At 35.2% G+C, this 19,271-nt stretch overlaps 2 protein-coding genes across 5 annotated transcripts; both read right to left on the minus strand.

Annotated features, from left to right (window-relative positions):
- Nucleotides 1-5,816: 5,816 nt before the first annotated feature.
- Nucleotides 5,817-10,438, minus strand: BCA5 (beta carbonic anhydrase 5). Of its 4 annotated transcripts, none has more exons than XM_088883343.1 (10): nt 10,271-10,436; nt 8,547-8,614; nt 7,860-7,905; nt 7,579-7,740; nt 7,440-7,488; nt 7,250-7,363; nt 7,092-7,145; nt 6,514-6,596; nt 6,306-6,411; nt 5,817-6,163 (listed from the first exon to the last, which is right to left on the minus strand). In XM_088883343.1, the coding sequence occupies exons 3-10, from the start codon at nt 7,871-7,873 to the stop codon at nt 5,963-5,965; spliced, it is 783 nt and encodes a 260-aa protein (XP_088739469.1). In that variant the 5' UTR covers nt 7,874-7,905; nt 8,547-8,614; nt 10,271-10,436; the 3' UTR covers nt 5,817-5,962. The 4 variants fall into 4 exon arrangements, with proteins under 4 accessions (XP_088739469.1, XP_011087942.1, XP_088739468.1 ...); XM_011089640.3 differs by lacking the exon at nt 10,271-10,436 and adding an exon at nt 8,743-8,815; XM_088883342.1 differs by having other exon boundaries at nt 7,579-7,905; nt 10,271-10,438.
- A 413-nt stretch (nt 10,439-10,851) lies between these two features.
- Nucleotides 10,852-13,081, minus strand: LOC105169275 (uncharacterized). Its single transcript, XM_011089641.3, has one exon. The coding sequence runs from the start codon at nt 12,842-12,844 to the stop codon at nt 11,030-11,032; it is 1,815 nt and encodes a 604-aa protein (XP_011087943.1). The 5' UTR covers nt 12,845-13,081; the 3' UTR covers nt 10,852-11,029.
- Nucleotides 13,082-19,271: the final 6,190 nt, after the last annotated feature.

The following is a 19,271-nucleotide window of genomic DNA, read 5'->3' on the forward strand; positions in this document are numbered from 1 at the left end:
CCTTAGTGACTCAAACATGGGCTTTAGTGATCTTTTCATTTTCATTGTCTTCCTTTAGATACATTGTCTGCCTTTAGAGTTGTTGTAAAATATAACACATCTAAAACTTTAGATACATTTTTAGTATTAAGAAAAGCCCAGCTTCAGGCTCCCCTTCTCCGACGACTTCTCCTCCTTTTTTCCGTCCGACACCTTCTTTTTTATTTTATTTCTTTTTATATATAAATTAAATTGTATATTTGTATACGATATTTTGAAAATATGTATGGTTTAAAAAGTATATAAATTTATGTTTACATATAAAATATATATAATTGGAGTTTTGGGAATATTTGGAGAATACGTGAATAGTTTAGTCCTTGGAGTGGCAAAAAATGCCTACCCATCTTCTACAAGAAAAAAAGTAATTTGCTTATTTTGAAAACACACAAAAAGCAGAAGTTAATGTAAATATTTCGAATAACACAAAGAGCTAATTCGTAATTTGTCCTAAAAAATTAGATAGATAGAATATTCTTTTCTGATAATAATAACATGATTGGATGTAGTAACAATTGTTTTTGTCATAAGTTCAAATTTAAAATTGGACACTCAAGATGTACTCCACTTTTCATTTATGTACGTGCTATTTTAAAGTACTAATCGTTCTATTTCTTATTTATTTCCTTAACATTGGAACAGATTCCTAAGTTAATATACATCAAATTATTATTATTACAATCCTCGTTCTCGCTGTTTTAATTGTCGATGATTTGTCTATTCTAAATACCAATTAGTCTCTTTGGTACGTCAATAACTTCTCCAATATATGTATATTTTTACATATTAATGTTTTTTCAAAATTAATTATAACAAAAAAAAATCAAATTTGATTAAAGGCCAAGATAAGTTTGAAATTTTCAATCTAGCACATCTCTTGTTAATTTACTAGTATAAGTATAGCCAAGATAAGTAATAGGGCTTGCATGAAATATACCCTGTAATTTTATCGAGGACGAATTAGAAAATTTTTGTGCTACTTGTTTATGTTTATGAAGTATTGAATGAATATTCAATGTGTTTCAGGAAAAAAAAGATAAGAATGGATATTTAATGATTTTATAAAAATAATGTGGTATAATTACGTATAATAGTTAGCAACTCTATTAGAGTAAGTACTAGGAACGACGTGTATTTTATTATGTCAGAAATCGAGAGTTTTTGCTCGTCAAATTTAGGACAAAGGAAGAAAAATTGATCTAGATTTTTTATTTCAAAATTTATTGTATCTTCAATTTTTATACAAGGAAAATTACAAGCAACCTCGTGTGATATTGTAAATGAGCAAATTACCATCTATGAAAAAAAAATAGCAATTCACTTGCCTGTGTTTTTAATATAGCAATTTACACCTTTATGTTTTTATTTTTTTTATTATAAGAGGGTAATTTACTTCATTTTAAAAAGCACATGAATATTTGCTAATTTTTTTGTCATGATAAAATAATTTGTTCATTTGCAATGTTACTGGGATAAATTGCATTAAGTAGGAATTAATAAAAATATTGAAATGAGATAATAAAAGAATAGGAGAAACTCCAGTTGCATGAGAAGGTGAAACCAACAACCATTCTTTGTTATTTTTATACGTACTACGTATCATACAATAACAACAACATCAAAGAACAAACATGTAGTTATGCCTCCTTCTCCAGGGATCAGCTCACAAGTACAAAGTCTCAAGGGCTAGGAATAGATGGTGGAGGTACGTAGAAGAAGGGGAAATACGGGACGACAGGATTGTAAGGAGGGTTTCCAGGGTATGTGATTGGAGGCGTGTCAGGACTTGGATAAGCAGGATTAGGGAGCAACGGCGGAAACAAAGAGGGAGACGGGAGAACAGTGGGAATTACAGGGAAATTCAGGAGCCGACGATTTCCAGATGCTGCTGAGGCATTGTCCAGGCCCTGGATTGACAGGGAAATGATGAGAATGAATGAGATGAAAAGCCTGGAAGAAGACATGGTGTGCTTGATGAGCTGGATTAGTGAAGTGTGGTAAGAATTATGTGAGAATTGGAGGAGTTTTATAATGGTGGGAAGGGGGACAAGTATTCATGAGTTTCTGGACATGGAAAGTGCCCCCCCCCCCCCCCCACTAGGCATTTATTTCTCCTGGATCCACTTCAACTTTCTTACAGGTTTGATTTTCACTTTCAAGGTTGGACATTTGGTTGGTGCCCACTTCATAACTACACCAAGAAATCATGACCCTGAAGGGAAAAGTCTACCACCAAATAAACACAAAACACGGTGGAAAAGTCTGCCTTTAACAGGTCCCAACTCCTGACCCCTGCCGACTGTAGTAAATATCAAGTGAATTATTTCAAGGATTTTTTTGTTAAATTAAATCTGGAAGAATTTTCTATTTATTCAAGTTGCACTTGGAGTTAAGGATTTTAACAGTGATATGTTTTTTTCTTTTCAGAAGTTTGAGTAGAATTCAAATAAGATATAATTAGTCCCGATATCTTCTTACGATATAAGCATATATATCACAAAAATAAATCATGAAAAATTATCTTGTCCCCGAGACATTGGCATGTCCAGTAGGAAGGTAGTAAGATATAACATACACCAGTCATTGATAAAAGAGTTCAAAAAGATAAAAATTGATGGCTAAGGTAGCTAGTAGCTACCATTGTACTTCCATTATTTGATTTTCCTGAAATGGTTTGTGGCCCTGGAAAATCCAGCAAGCAGTGGGGTGGGAGGGACTCAATAACAGTTACTGTACTCTACCTTATCAGTCCACTTTCAAAGCATCTGCTTAGCTAAAAAACTCATCCACCACTGTTTTGATTTATTTTCATTCTGATTTTGTAAGCTGTATTCTTGAAAACGTTCATAAAAGATTAATTCATCTGGTTAATGTATGAAATTATTTGGAGTTGTTTCCTTTTAATTCGTTGGTGATGATGCTACTTACGATGCATGTTGCGTTCTACATCAATTGCAATTAAATAATTTGGGTGGCTTATAAACTCCAAGATTTTCTCTCTCTAACTGGCCATCTTTCTAGGATAAAATTATATAAAGTCAAATTAGACAATACCTTACACAACGAACAACTCATCACGTCACAAGCCGCACCATTTAGGAAACGAGTTTGAAGTCGATAGTGGGTATTTTTATATACATACGTACAATATTTAATAAATGGAGTAAGAGATTATTTTTATCTAATATATATTAAGTATGAAGGCTTTAGGGTAACTCATTTTGGTCAGCAAAATATATATTGACCAAAATACTCTTCAAAATAATTTATTATTTCATAAAATAACATTTTCTTTGATTAGTTGCTTTTATCAATAGTTCTTTAGCATATAAATTTAAAATTAAAGTATTTCTATGTTATGCACACACATCGAGTGTGCACCGACCGTTAATTTATACAATAATTGAATAATATATTTATAGAGGGTAATAAACTTAGCAAAACCAACAGTGCTAAACGTATTGGTATGTTTTTTAGCCATTTTAGGAGGAATCAGCACCACAACTCCAAACACAATGCAGGGGTAACAAGGGTTGTAGCCTATTGAACCTTAGCAAATAGGATATATAATATATAGGATTTTAAGATAGATTTGGAAAACCGGTGTATACAATATACACTTTGATAATATGGTTGTTTTGAGAAGATATTTTCAGTAAAGTAATTTTTCAAAATGAACAAAACAGACACAATTTTAACTAAAAATACAACTGGTTTTGCCCCAGTGTTCATCAGGCAATTTCCTTGTACTCATTATGGGTTGTCTCTGTCCAATTCAATCTCAATATTAGAGATGTGCACAGAATGGAACGAAGTACATATTGGATTGTTTCATTATATGCTATATATCGTGTATAATAAAACATGCAATATGGTTTGAAATAAAAAAAAAAAAAAAATTCAATCCATCATATTTACTGCATGATTAAGTTTTTGCTGCCCGCCAATCAGGAGCAAAGAGTCTCCTAGATTGGATGATTACTGTACCTGTGTTCATCATCCATATTCACATACCAAATATTAGATTTTATACTCATCAGTACCTGTGGAATAGAGCTTCAGATCTTCAGATCCACATAATACGCACATTCAAAGTTCAAAGTACTAATGCATGCATGTAAACGAACGCAATAACACAAAATAAAGGGACTGAAACAGAACAATTATCGTGTAGGAAGTGATGCAGAATGGTTTAATTTTCTCAAGGACTAGTAGTCGAAGAAACGGTGGATGGCTGAGGGGAGTCCTTGTGTATGTCTGATGCACCAGTCTTTGAGACCTCCGGAAACTGAGGAAACAAAGGCAGGCCAGGGATTTTTGGCAGTTCCACTGTAGGCAGTGTGGGAACATTGAGCTCTGGCAGAGCTGGAAAATCAGGCAATTCCACTTTAGGCAATGATGGCAGCTCGGGTTCTGGTAATCCAGGGAGATCGGTAAGGTCAGGCAGTTCTGGTAGATGAAGCTCTGGCAAGTTTAATTCCAGCAGGTTACGGGCGTCTGCCAGGATAACGTTGCTCCTGGTGCTTGCCAGGGCGATCAGCAGAAAGGGTAACACCGTAGACGGGTACTGATTTTGTGCCATGTTAGGGACGAGTGAGAGCTAAAACTGTTTCAGACAGAGCTTCTTGATATTGTGATGTTGCTTATTGTTTTAGTCTGTGGCTTTTTATAAGCGAATAGGTCGAGACGGAGGTGAAATGGATCAATTTGGTAGGAAACCTTTTTTTGTGATTGTATTGTTTGTTCAACTACTCATCTCATCTCACAAGCACACGTTTCATATTTACTACTGTTCTTTGCAATATTGGAAATGGAATTTATTTCAGAGATGTATATGCCAAGGTTACATATGTAGCACTAAGCAATTTCTTACAGGTAAGGTCATTATTGTCTCATATAGGACAGGAAACAGCAGACGCATATCCAACCGTGTTATGCTACAGAGATTCTGAAACTGGTGGCAACGATGACCTGGATTCTCTCTTGAAGTCTGGCGGTAAATCAGTCTCAGGCGGCCAAATTGGGATTTCTGGAAATGGTGGCGACAACTCGGGGAAACCGAAATTGGGAGGCCTGTCTTCCTGATCAGGTAAATCAGAAGACCTGGATTTTATCTTGAGGTCTGGAGTCAGTGACTGAGGCTCAGGCGGCCAAATCGGGATCTCTGGAAATGGTGGTGACAGCTCAGGGAAGCCAAAATTGGGAGGCCTGTCTTCGTGATCAGTTAAATCAGTAGCAGGCGGCCAAATTGGGATTCTTGGAAACGGTGGAGACAGCTCAGGAAACCCAAAATTAGGAGGGTTGTCTTCTTTCAGGTGTCGGACGGCTGCAACGAGTCTTTTACTGGCGTCCATTGATGAAATAAACATGATTATAGCTAGCACTAGATGAAAATGAGCCATTTTACAGACAAATTATGGGAAATTTAGTTGAAACAACTCAAAGATGTTTAGGTTGGGTTGTATTCCTTGATTCTTATAGCCCACAAATGCCTCATGCATTGAAGACAAAAACAATGTCTAGGAAATAACTGATTGAACTCCTGTCTTAATTGTGCAGTTAAATTACTGCATTGATTGAACCTTAAAGAGTCCCTTAATCTATTAAATTTATCAGTTGAACATATAAAACCGCATCTGTAACATCAAATCCATTACACATGTAATTGTAAGTAGCCGAGGTAACCTAAGATATTTAGTAATAAGATGCTCCCATGTCCTTGTAGGAATGTGGGAATGCTCCTATATCTTCCTAGGAACGGCCACAAAGACGTCTCATTTCATAAAACAAAAAATAAACTTACTCTTGGATAAAAACCGTTTTTATTGTACATCTCCAATGAACCAAACAACAAGCCATACAAAGAAGTCGTACTACAAATTCTTAGGAAATGGACACGTAGAAAATAATCTAGGAGAGCAACTCAGGCCCAGAACTCTCGGTTTTTAATGGAGTATTCAGCACTGGATAGCAAACCACTTCCCTTGTAGTCAAGGGTCCACTTCTCAAATGTACAATCAATGAAGTCGTAGTAGCCACCATGGATCGCAAGCTTGCCCCTTATCACCCGTTCTTCTATCCATGGATAAGTTAGGAGGTTCAACAAGGACCTGTTAACCGATTCCTGGAGAGAGAAGAGGGAGCACTGTATGCTTTATTTTACATGATAGAAACTAGAACGGCAGGCGAATGTTAAGAAGTCTATAGCAAATAAATAAAAGATAATACTAAATAGTGAGCCAGGTAAGAGTCCGAGGGAAATGAACCTTTTCACAGTGCCTGCACTGCTGATCAAAGTTGAGGTTTGAAGCAGCATTCTTCGTTTTGAACCGGGCGGGCTTTCCGACAGTCACCCAGCTTCTAATGAAGCTACTGGAAAACACAAAAGAGGTAGTGAGAAACAACATGTCCAGGTAGAGTGGGAGGGGGTAAGACAGCTTACGTATCAGTGAACGAAAGAGAAATTAACCAAACCTCGAATCTGCATCATCTTCTAAGCTCATCAAGGCTTTAATTCCTCCACAGCAGCTGTGACCAATAACCAGTATATTTTCGACCTGTAGAAAACGAATACCTTTAACAATGCTCTTCTGGAAAGGAATGCTCTACACTGTAATTAAAATAACACATAGATTAAGAAATATTATTTAAAAGGAAAAATTCATTTTGGAGGCCTCAATGCTTGCAGGCAACACTGCTTCACAAGATTGGAATGATGTTTCAGGAAAACCACCTGAAGCTATCTGTTGATTATCAATGATTATTATCAGTTAATTCAAGCCTTTCTTTGACTGTGGTGTTTCTTTCTCTGTATCTCGGCCTCTATTTCCTAATATTTTAATGTCTTTTATGATTTTATGCTTAAACAGGTGCATGAGAAATGGCCCGTCAGCAGACTGTTGCAAATAGAGAGCATCACATTCGTTTCATCAATCTATAAAATAGACCAAAAGCATATCCAGCTCTCTCTCTCTCTCTATCTTTTTTTTTTTTTCTTTGAGTAATCAAAAACATATCAAGCTGAGAACATGTTAAGTACACCATTAACTTACTTCCAGAGAATTAACAGCAAACTCAAGGGCAGCATTTGTCTCTGAAGGTCCATTCTGCATCAAGAGGAGTGCAATGGTTTAGATTCAGTATATCTTGAAAATTAGATCACCATGCCTCTGTATACTGAATGTATAAAGCAACTAAAAGTATGAGATACCTCATGTGGGGGCACCAAATTTGCCACATTGCGAACCACAAAGGCTTCTCCTGGTTGAAATCCTAGGATGCTCGAGGGACAAACTCGTGAGTCTGCACAAGCAATCACCATGAACTGTCCTTCTAAATGTTAGATTTCTGGTATGATGTTTCAGATTATTAAAAATGAAAAACTACTCAAGCAAAAGTACCTTAGGTGCTTGGGCCTCAGAAAGCCTTTGGTAGTGTTCCAAGTCTTTCCTACAGCAATGAGAAGAATGTAAAAGCATGAGGCTCTAGCCGCTCTACATTTTAAATGCTGTAAACTTACACAAATTTACGAGTTCTTACAAGTATTTATCTTTTTTGAAACCAAGAAATCGATGTTTCAACTCCTTGAAATGATAGGGTGCTTTTTTTGTCACCTCTGCGATTTTCGCTTTGTCATCTATGATCTCCTGAGCTAGGCCGGGAGACTCCCTTAAGGCCTTTAATCTTATAGTCGGATTTCGTCTATATTCATTAGAGGCAGTCGTACAGCAGAGAAGAGAACGTATTAGTATAACACCCAATTTATCAATGAACATATAATTCAAATCAAAATAAAAGCATGCTTATCTCTCTGGATCAACCTTGAGTGTTGCATGGAAGTCTTTAATCTTAAAAAGTAAGTAGGTCCTATAAACCACCATCAAACGATATGATCAGAACCTTTATATGCAGGGGATCTGAATGGATTTATTCACTATATCTCTTTTTATCGCTTGAGGAACTTTATTACTCAGACCAGTGGCTAGTTAACCAAGAAACATTATGCGGAGTATTAAACGATTTTAACTTCAGAAACGAACAGAAGCAAGTGCAGTTAAAGTATGCACAGAATTCATCCTCCAAGTATCAGTTTTATAACGAATTTATCAGCTCAATAGTAAACAATCCAACTTGAAATCTACCATTTCACAGTTGCACCTAAAGACCAGACAGTTCATTTCACAGTACATGGTGCTACTGTGTCTGTGCTGGCATAAATCGTTGTTATCAATCAAAGCAAAAGCTTACTCGTCATAGACATTTCCTCAAACATTACCAATTCAATGAGCAGTCGCATGAAACAAAGAAGAACCCAGTTGCAAAATCACCGCACATCCCAGATATTTTATCAATAACAGTTAATTCACACAAATGAACCGCAGGAAACAAGATTTCTAAGATAAAAGACAACTAAAATAACTATCTTCAGAACCTTAAGCACAAGCAAAGAACAGAATTTTTTCCAAAAACTACATATAAGGAAAAGATCACAACTTCGGCGTGCTTACTTAAAAGAATCCAAAAATCTCAAGTGGGTCTGCTCAATTTCCGGAGATCTCAACTGGGAACCAAAGATCTGCCACAAAGGGGAAAAGAACTAAGAAAGATTCAACAGCGCATCAATTCTAAGAAACTGACCGCACATAATCATAGACATGCATCTAAAACAATCTACAAAGAGAACAAGAAGAGCTGCAAATTTACGTCGGAGGCTTTAACTAAAGTCCTAGAGCGGTCCATGGAAGAGGAACAAGATAGAGACGAGGATTGAAGCACGGCGTGAGCCATTGTTAGAGAACTTCTAGCAGTTCACGCTCAAGGGCCTTTTGCTATTTTTAGGAATGAGATGGAATCAAGAAACAGAATGAAATGCCGTAGTAGTTATACAACTCTGCCAGCCAGTGTTAGTTTTGTCCGAATTGTACTAATTTAATGTTGTTAGTTGGGTGGATCGGAGGTCTACTGCTCTCCAAGAAAGACGGAGAAAACAATGTTTAATTTAATGCAAGGACTGATGCGTTGCGATCAAATCGAGGTTATTGCCAAAAAAGTGGGGCCGAATGTGCTAATGGTAGGCACATCACTGCACATGATGTTGGTCTAGGACTATAAACTCGACCCTTGGTTTCAGGCAAAGGCCAGATTCAATGATGGACTCAAAAACCCATTATGGAGTTGGGTTTGGTTGGGCAAATGATTGGACCAGGCCTGTCCCGAAACTTTCCTCATCAATCTGAGAGTGCGAATAAGAATGGGAAATGTGCTTTCGTATCTGAATTGGAAATATATTAATAATATTCTCAAATTAATTTTAAGTTTAAATTTAATATGTACATCTTGAAGGACCATACAAATAAAAATTCATATACGTGATGTATATATATTAAAAAAAAAATGCAATAGAATTTAAAATAAAATATTCGATTCAGAGTGTAGATAAGACACCAGGTTTGATCAAACCTCCACCAATTACACTACACGGTATGTTAGTACTTTGCTTTGGTGCATGAAAAAACTTATTTTTAATCTGGACCGTAAATCTTGATGATCTAATATTAAACCGCGCATAGCAGGGTTTGATGCTCTCACAACCAGAGCTCACTGGATGACATCCCAGACTAGTCATGGTTTCCAGTGTAACCAACACACTTTAAAAAAGGATAAGGGTGGCCCAATGCAAGGATAATGCAGCTGTTACAGCCAGATATCAGTGAAAGAACATAAGTAGAAGAGATGGGGGCAGATGCTTGATTACATGTGTATTTGGACAGTATGGTTTAAGACATCTGAGAGATCTGAGGATGCCTTCTACAGTTCTTAAGCAGCAGAGGAGAACAAAAACAGACAAGAAACCTGAAAAACAAACCTAAAAGAAGGGATCCTCATAAGATAGTAATGAAAGTCAACACATGGAGGCCTTCCAGAAATTTAAGCAAGTTCCGGATCTTTAGTACTCCAGGCATCAATAACACGAGCAACTATGTTGTTTACAACGTTCTCCCAGACAACGGGACAAGGAAGAATGGCAAGTACATAAGCGTTCAGATAAGAGAAGACACCAAGCAGGGCACATGCAACAAAGCAAGACGAAAAGAAGGGAAGAAGAGCAGATTGTGTGTGTGCTCTTGTGTAAGTTCTAACACACTAAGAATGACATCTCCATTACACGGCTATCCTCAATTAGCCACAAAAGCTAACAAATCAATGGTGATCGAGATAGGAAGAGATTCACCACTCCTCTGGCCTATCTTCCAAAGTTGGACGTGCTTCCTTCTGTTTTTAAGCTCATCATCGATCAAGATAGATACTGAATAACATCAAAGCATCATATCTCCTCGCAGAAGAAACAAGCATATTACTCATCCACTAGTCAATACATCGCGATAATTGCTGCTCTATTTGTGGCAATCTCAAACATTCTTCCACATCAGAGAACGAGATTGCGGAAGCTAAAAATAATTATATCACCAGAGAATGAAGGACACGTGCACGTTTTGTGGATAAGTAACGAATATCACATGTAAAGAGTGGATCTACATAATGCTAATACGACAACATGGTATTGAGTGCATGTATGTAATGCTAATACGACAACATGGTATTGAGTGCATCTACATAATGCTAATACGACAACTAAGATCCAAATAATCAACAGAAACAAGTCGTCAGCAATAAAGTATGATCATGCTGTGGTATATTGCATGCATTTAATAAAATCAAAGCTCCTGCTTCCTCGTGCTGTTCGCTCGATTGCACGAGTGATCTCAATCACCTAATTAACAGGGGAACAACTATGGAAACAGATCAGAATAATGCAGCTTCAAGATATACATATAATTAAAACATAAGAAAAGCAGAAGTACAGTATCCAAGTTGATCTACATCATTTACTACAAGTCAAAATTACGAGAAAAGAAAAGTCTTACTACATTAAACACCCTTGACAACCTCGCAACTACTTACAGTTACGACCAAAAAGGTTCTTACTATATCAAGCAGCCTTGACAACTTTGTCGTCACCTCCTACAACGTTAAGAATCGGAAGACTGCTAAGAAATTCATCAAGACCCTCAAAGAAACCAATCCCTTCAATGTTATCATCCTCTGCACGGCCTGGTCCATTCCCTTGGTTCATACCTGGTGCAGGTTCCTCAACCTCATTGCTGAACTCCACATTCAAATCTAACTTCCCAAAATTCTTCGCAACCTTGCCAGGTTGCTTCCTTGCATTCGCCATCACTGCCATCTTGCTCGGCTCACCAGTTGTCTTATTAGGCATCTCCACCATGTCTGGAGCTTCAAGGGCTTCAGCCACATTCACATTCTTGCCTATATCCGGAAGCACTTCCCTCGCACTTCGACCGGGGGTTGTAGTAGCCTCGTTTCCTAAGACATTTTTTCCTTTATTCTTCCTTTTCTTCTCCCTATCATCCTGCCAGTCACCGTCAGACTCACTTGAGCCAGATATCTCCACGAAAACCTCGTCGTCGTCAACGTAAACCCTAGGAGCAGAGCTCTTCCAGCTACCAGCCTTCTTGCTCGCATTATTAACCATTTGTGGGCAAGTGAACATAGGCGAAAAAGGTGTCCAGGCTGAAGCAGCACCCTTATTTTTCTCCCAATTCTCCATTGAGAAACCCATAGGCAAAAAGCCCCAGCAACAGAAGTACCCTTCTTGCCCATCCACAATTGGCGGTGGCGATGGAATGACCACAGCCTGAAACGCACTCCTACAGTTCTGACAACGCAATGTACAATCAACATACAACCTAGGATACTCATACATATAATAACAGTAAGGGCATGCTGTCCAGAAAGTTGATACATTGTTGTCCTCCGGTGAATCAACTCTCTCCTCCTCCAACTCCATTCTGTCCAAATCTTCCTCATCCTCTATCGTCTCTCCTACATTCTCACTCTCGTTCACATCATCATGAATTGATTTATCACTAATATTTGAGTAAATTTCTTGCGATTCTTTCTGTTTACTGTCCAATTGCTCCTGGCCTGGCCCAGAATCAGAACCCACATTACCAGCGAAAGTCGAATAACTTTCTTCTACCTGATTATTGACCGGTTCGTGACTCGGTTTAGAGCCGGAACCAGACCCGAAAACAAAATGAGAACCCGAAGGGAAACCCATAAAATTTTGGGGTTCGCGGTTCGACCCACCAACCACGTGGTCAACCTGCGGCTGCCCATGTACCTGTTGAACTTGCGCGTAGTGACTGGCACCAAAGCCGCTGCTACTTCCACCGCCATGCACCTGCGGCTGGGCGACGCTACTCGCACCGCCACCCCCAAAGAAAATGAAGTTCTGCTGCAATGCTGGTATGGGTTCGTTAAATGGGTCGGGTTGGTGCTGCTGCGGCTGCAAATAAAACGCAAGTTCCTTATCATACAATGATTTCCGGGAAGGGTTGGAGAGAACAGACCAGGCTTCGATGACGAGGCGGAAGGCCTGTTCAGCAAATGGGAATTTATTGCTTTGCGGGTTCAGTAGGAGGACGAGGCCGCGGTACTGGTTGGCAATGAGCTCGGAATCGCGGCCCTGCGAGGGTGTTAACCGGAGGATAGAGTACCAGTCGGGCTGATTATTCCCGATCCGCCTGTCCCCAGCAAGGAGCGTGTCCACCACCGCAAGAATTTCGTCGGCGGGGGCGAGGGTGGGGTCAGACTCACGTGCGCGTGTGGCGAACGACTTGCTCCCCAACAGGTCACGCGCCGACAGCAGCTTCTCCGCGATTGTGAGCCAGCGCAAAGCCTCCGCCCGAGTAGCGGCCGTCGTGAAAAACGGGTGCTCCATTTTTGTCTCTTTATTATTTCAAAGACAAAGCAGGGGTAATGGTAACGGAGGGAGGAAGCAAGAAGGGATATGTGAGTGAGGGTGGCGTAAGTTGACCAAAACGGGTCTGGGTTTTGGGGGAAGAACACCACGTGTGGGTTGGATAAGGAGGGCAGGCATGGGATTTCACAAGAGTCTGACGAGAGCAAGGATGAGTACAAGAATGGTGGTGTATGTATAGGTGTAAGTATTCATTATTCACTCACCACCGATAGATAGATAGACTAAACTAAAGAGATGTCGTCTTCTGAGTTACTGACGTTGGAAAGTTGTTGGGGCCCTGCTTTTATGTATTACGGACATGTGCAATATTTTACTACTTCCACTCCAATTTTATTTATTTATTCAAAAAATTCATAATTAAACAATACATATCTAAATTACATCATCAATCACACATATATATATAATAAATATTACAGAATCGTCACGTAATTAATCAGTTATAAATGTGATAGTTTCTTTACTATCTCAGATGTAAAATAATTAGATTCTCAATTATTATGTCATTAATATACACTCATTGGGATTAAATATCTCATACACTTGACATTTTACCTACATGCATATTTCTTAAATCTATAAATAAAATAATTACTTTAAATATATTTTTTATCAATTTGTGGGTTTATTTCGATTCACAATGAATCATATAATTATTGTAATTTACGATGATGAAAATTTTTACACTTTGTAAATTTATTCTGATTTATTATGCATTGCAGAATAAATGATCGTAGAAGCTTATATATATAACAATGGTACGGTATATTATTATATTTTACTTTTTAAAAATAAAATTACTTTATGTGAATTATATATATTTTTATTATAAATCAATTCAGAACTTGGATAAAAATTAACAAGTCAAACCCTGTCTTATTCTTTCTACAAGAGAATATATTTTTATGTCTTTTTTTCTAAAAAAAAAAAGGTACAAAGTTTTTCATAATTAGAAAAAATTGGGCTTGTGACTCTAAGAATTAAAAAGATAGTTATAGTATTGTTTTTTTTAATTTTTTCGAGCCGGGCCTAGGCCCAAACCTTATTGTCCATAAGATGGCAATAGTTTATACTGTACATATAATTGTCCTTGTGGCACGTCGTTTTTTTAATATAAAATATATGTTTTTATATTTAAAATATACTATGAATAATAATGAAATGTATAAATTAATGCATCATATTTATTTAAAAAAGAAATAAATAAAAAAATTTATGATTATTATCTATATAACAAAAAGATTGACGAAATAATATCACAGATCGTCTTTTGTTCGTACACACTTAGAGTTAATTAATTTCATGAATATTGGTTGACTATTCAGTCTCTTTTTATTAAGTTTAATAAATATAATAAAAAAATTAAATTGAGCACACGCACTGATTACTCTTATATATTGGAGAAATATGAGTGATTCATAAAATTTGCAATATAAATAAATTACACAAAATCAAGGACAAGTTGCGGCTACTTTGTATTGTTTGGGACGAAACGTGATAAATTGTATGAAAAGGACAATCACAAGGTAGACTTTTCACATAACTATAGTCAATGTATGTATTATTATTTGCCTTTTGTAGAAGGGGAAGCTTAAAATTGGATTCTCTAAATGTAAATTACCAAAATACCCTCTCTTCAAATCGAAAGTTGTAATTTTATATATATTAATATATGTATGAATATGTATATATATATATATATATTATCTAGTAACTTTCATTAATCAAGAGTTCAAGGGGTTTAGGTCCCTTATCACAAAAACATCGTCCGGGAAAATCGGACGCAAGGAGGGGGAGGGGGAATAGGACCATTCCAATTGGCTCCGTCTGCTGGATATGGTTGACAAGAGTGTCACAAAAATCAAGCTTTCTCAAAACTTGGAGGAGGAAGGACCACTCAACCAGATCGTAAGGCCTTCGTGAGGTCGATTTTGATTGCCATAAATCCTTTCTGGCCCTTTTCTCAGTGGAGGTAATGCATGATTTCTTGAGAGATTATGGTGTTTTTATTTTCATTCTTCTCGGGACAAAAGCCAGTTGGAGTGGAGATATGAGTTTATTGAGTAGGGGTTTGAGCCAGTTTGCAAGGATTTTGGAAATGATTTTGTAGGTGTGTTGCAGAGGCTAATGGGACAAAACTTGTCAACTATGTCAACTTAGAGGCTTCTGGGGATAAGGGTGATCTATGCATGGTTGACGGCTCGCAAGAACTGTCCAGATGAGAAAAAGTGTAGTATGGCATCAGTGAGGTGACTTCCAATAATGCGTCAGAAATTTTTTGTAAAAGATCGCGGGGAAGCCATCCAGGCTCAAGTTCTTGAATGTCGCCATTTAAAACACTGTGGCTTTAATCTCCTCAATAGTAGGAATCAAACATATTTCATGATTTTCATATGTAGTCACAACACTTGGCAAAATCTCAAAGATTGAAAGAGAGACTTAATTAGAGGGAGAATTCATTACCAATTTGTTCCTACTCTATGACCACATTACCTTCCCGTGTCTTGATGGAGTGAATAAAGTTTGCTTTAGATTGGAGGACTGCCGTGAGATGGAAGAATTTGGTGTGTGTTCCCATCCTCAAGCCATATTTGCTTGGCTTTTTGTTTCCATTTGATTTGCAATCTAGCAAGTTGCTCATCCAGATGTATGAATATTTTTACATCCTTGATTTTCGATTTATTTACATAAATCATTCCTATCTTTTGCGCAATTACATAAATCACTCCTGCTAACCAAAAAGCAGAGGTTGTTATTGTAATGATATTTATGTTTTTGAAGGATATATACAGAATTTTTCTAAAAATATGGATGATTTATATAAATAATGCTAATATTTTTTACGAGTGTATGTATAATTTTTTAAAAAATTAAAATAATTATGTAAATAAATCATTATTAAAGGGTGTAGGTGCAATTATCTTTAAAATAAAACACAGGAGTTTCATGATGTTCTAAATAAAACCAACCATATAGCTTAGGCCACTTAAAATGGTGAACTTTCCATCATAATCGTCAAAAGTTACGAGGATAAAATTGGGACAACGGTCCATGATAAATCGTACCGCTTGAGATAAATCCACGAATTAAGACCTCAGCAAGACATTGAACCAAATCCCGGATTTGGACCAATGATCAAGTTAAATTTTTGTTAGTAAAATTTGATTTCGTAGTAATCAATAAAGAATTAGGTCTAAATTAAGCTGTTAAACATAAAGAAAATAATTATATATCTTTTTTATAAAAAAGAAAAGAAAAGAAAAATGCTTAATTTATTTTAGCATATATAGTTGAAAGCCGTATATCTTTTTATCGAATTAAAAAATAAAATAATAAATTACAGAATGATAATTACTTTTACACCTCCTTATTTATTGTCTTTTTATACAAACCATCTATGTCTTTTTAAAAATTACATAAATCACCTTTAATATCATTTAAAATCTCAAAATGCCCTTATTGACTCAGTCAAATTTTAATTTAAGTTTTCAATGACAAAAATACCATTATGGGTGTTTTGTAATTACCAAAAGGTAGAGGGGGTGGCAAAGTAATGTTTATGGGGATGAATAATATGACCCCATATATTTTTTTTAATTATTTATACTAATTTTTAGTTTAACTTTAAATTATTTTATTAGTTTTTTTTTATTGAATCTGTATATATGTCTACATATTTGTGTATGTGTTTGTACTATATAAATATATACATATGTATATAATTGGACATATTAATATGTACATATTTAAATATTTATATATATATTTATATTTTGATGACCAACGATGGCGGAGGAGGAGGGTGAAAGGCTAGGCGCAAGTGGGGCAAGGTTGTCGACCACAATGGGGCAGTGAAAATGAGAGGGCACCGGCAGGAGTTGAGGGTGGACATGGCGATAGAATTGAAAAAAATGAATAATTTTTTTTTAAAAATACTTTAATCATTTAAAATATTTTTTAATAAATAAATTATTTATTTTACTAATTTAATATATTTATATAAATTGCATAAATTATTTTGAATTATAATTTATTGATCTTAATAAAATTTAGTTATAAATAAAAACAAAAAATATTTTTTAAATTTTAAGAATTTAAAATAATTTATACAAGTGTGATAATTTTTAATTTGAATTTATAAGCTAGTAACTAATTTTCATTTAATATATTAATTAAATAATTCATTATTTCAATTATCAAGAGGTGTAAATTTATATACAACTTCAATAAAGAAAAGTTTATAAAATAATTAAAATTAAAATTAAAAATTAGTATAAATAATAAAAAAATATACGAGGTCATATTATTCATCCCATAAACATTATATTCAAATCCTTCTATCTTTTGATAATTACAAAGCGCCCCTGAGGACATTTCTGTCGTTGAAAAGTTAAATTAAAGTTTGGCAAGTCAATAGAGGCATTTTGGAGTTTTAAGCTCTGTCAAGAATGATTTTTTTAATTTTTAAATTGTTAAAAAGGAATAATTGAGGGGTGTAAATGCAATTATCCCATCATTGAAACCCTGGATAATTAGAGTGTCCATCTCTCTGTTGAATACATAACGTATGACCCCCAAAACTTGAATTCTATAACTTAAACTTTATATGGAGTCTAAATTTTTTACAAGCCCACCTCATTTACAAACCTAATTTCTAATATACAAATTTATACTAAAGCATAAGTTAGAGGGGATTCGATGTTTTCTTTTCAAACATGCATATTTTAGAATTATGGAAAAAAAAAGAAATTCAAAATAAATAATTCATGTATAAATAGAGAATTCTAGATAAAAATATAAAAAATGTAATTTCAGAATTATTATTAAAAAAATATAATTTAATATTTTTAAAGAAATCTAAGAATAATTAACCGAAAGAAAAAAGAAGAAATAAGGGTAGTTTACGGCTTGAGTGGGATGGAGAGTGGGCGTCCGTACAATTCGGAGGGAAATTAAGGCAGTGGGGAACAGAGTTGGGTACGACGTACACACCAACCACAATTTTCCACTGCTTTGACCCACCCCCCATGCTGTTTGCTTGTACGGACCACACCTCAATCACACACTGAATTTCACTTTTTTTTTTTTTAAATAAAATAATAATTCTATGATGAATGATCCTTCAATTTTTTCTTTATTATTATTAAAATATAAAAGTATATATTATCCAAATTAAGGACTCAAGTGTTTATATATAGATAGATAGAAAGATGATATGGCTGGTCAGGTTTTCTGACTTGTGACAGTTGAATTCCCTCTTTTGTCCCCAACACTCTGCTTAATCTCTATTTATTTGACAAGATGGATATTCATTTTTAATTGGCTTCAATTGTCAACCAATATTCCATCCATCCATCCATCCATCCATCTACATTCTTCCAACCTACATATACATATATATATATATGTTTTCTAATTTATATATTTATCTTTTTTTTTTCATTTTGATAATTTTGAGTATTTGAAAAATATATATTGTGTTAATATATACCTATATGTCAAAACTTTTACTTTTTTCTTAAATGTCTAAAAGCAAATATTTATTTTATGATCGAACGTTGTAAAATAATACACTTTTAACAAAAAAATAAAAAATTTAAAGGGCTCGTTTTTCTTTTTTTTCAAAAAAATCATCATTCTCATCTTGATGTTATTCCAAAAGAGTATTGATCATTCGTTTGTTTTGCGGCATGTGTTATATATGTTTTAATAGCGGATAGCGACGTGCCCTAGTTTTACGCCATCTACGTCCCAATATTCATGATAAGTAATTTTCGTGTAATGTTGAAATTAATTATTGTACTCGTATTTTTTTTCATATAATACACTCAAACGAAATAAAAAATTAGAAGCTTCTTTTTTGTCGAATTGAGAAATGTGGTGCGAGTATTTCAAATTTAACTAATAAATTCTACACTACTGTCGTATTTAACTTTGTAATTAAAAAATTAGGTTATTGTATATAATTGACATTTTATTGTTTTTTTATGTAGGGTAAATTACAACAGGTTCTCCTGCAATTTGCTTTAATTATAAATACGTTGTTTGAAAAATTACAAATATTTTAACAAATACCCCTATTAAAAAATAAGAAATATATTGAGATCTTTTAGTGCAAATTAAAATTAAATCTGCAATTAAATTAATATAATGTGCATATAATATTAATTTTTAAACAAAAGATATTAGCAACTGAGGGAAAGAAATAAATTAATACTGAAAACAAATTCCAATTTCTAATTAGATAATAATAATGAATTTTGCTCCCAAGCTCCCACACTCCCACAGTTTCCTGTTTTTGGGACATCCTCATTGGAGGAAAAAATGTAAAGCACTGTTACCAACGTCCCAGAAAGGTAATTTCAATGGATCAAACCTTATCTCT

The sequence above is a fragment of the Sesamum indicum genome, linkage group LG8 (genome assembly GCF_026168435.1).
Source record: "Sesamum indicum cultivar Baizhima isolate 11 linkage group LG8, ASM2616843v1, whole genome shotgun sequence".
NCBI lineage: Eukaryota > Viridiplantae > Streptophyta > Magnoliopsida > Lamiales > Pedaliaceae > Sesamum > Sesamum indicum.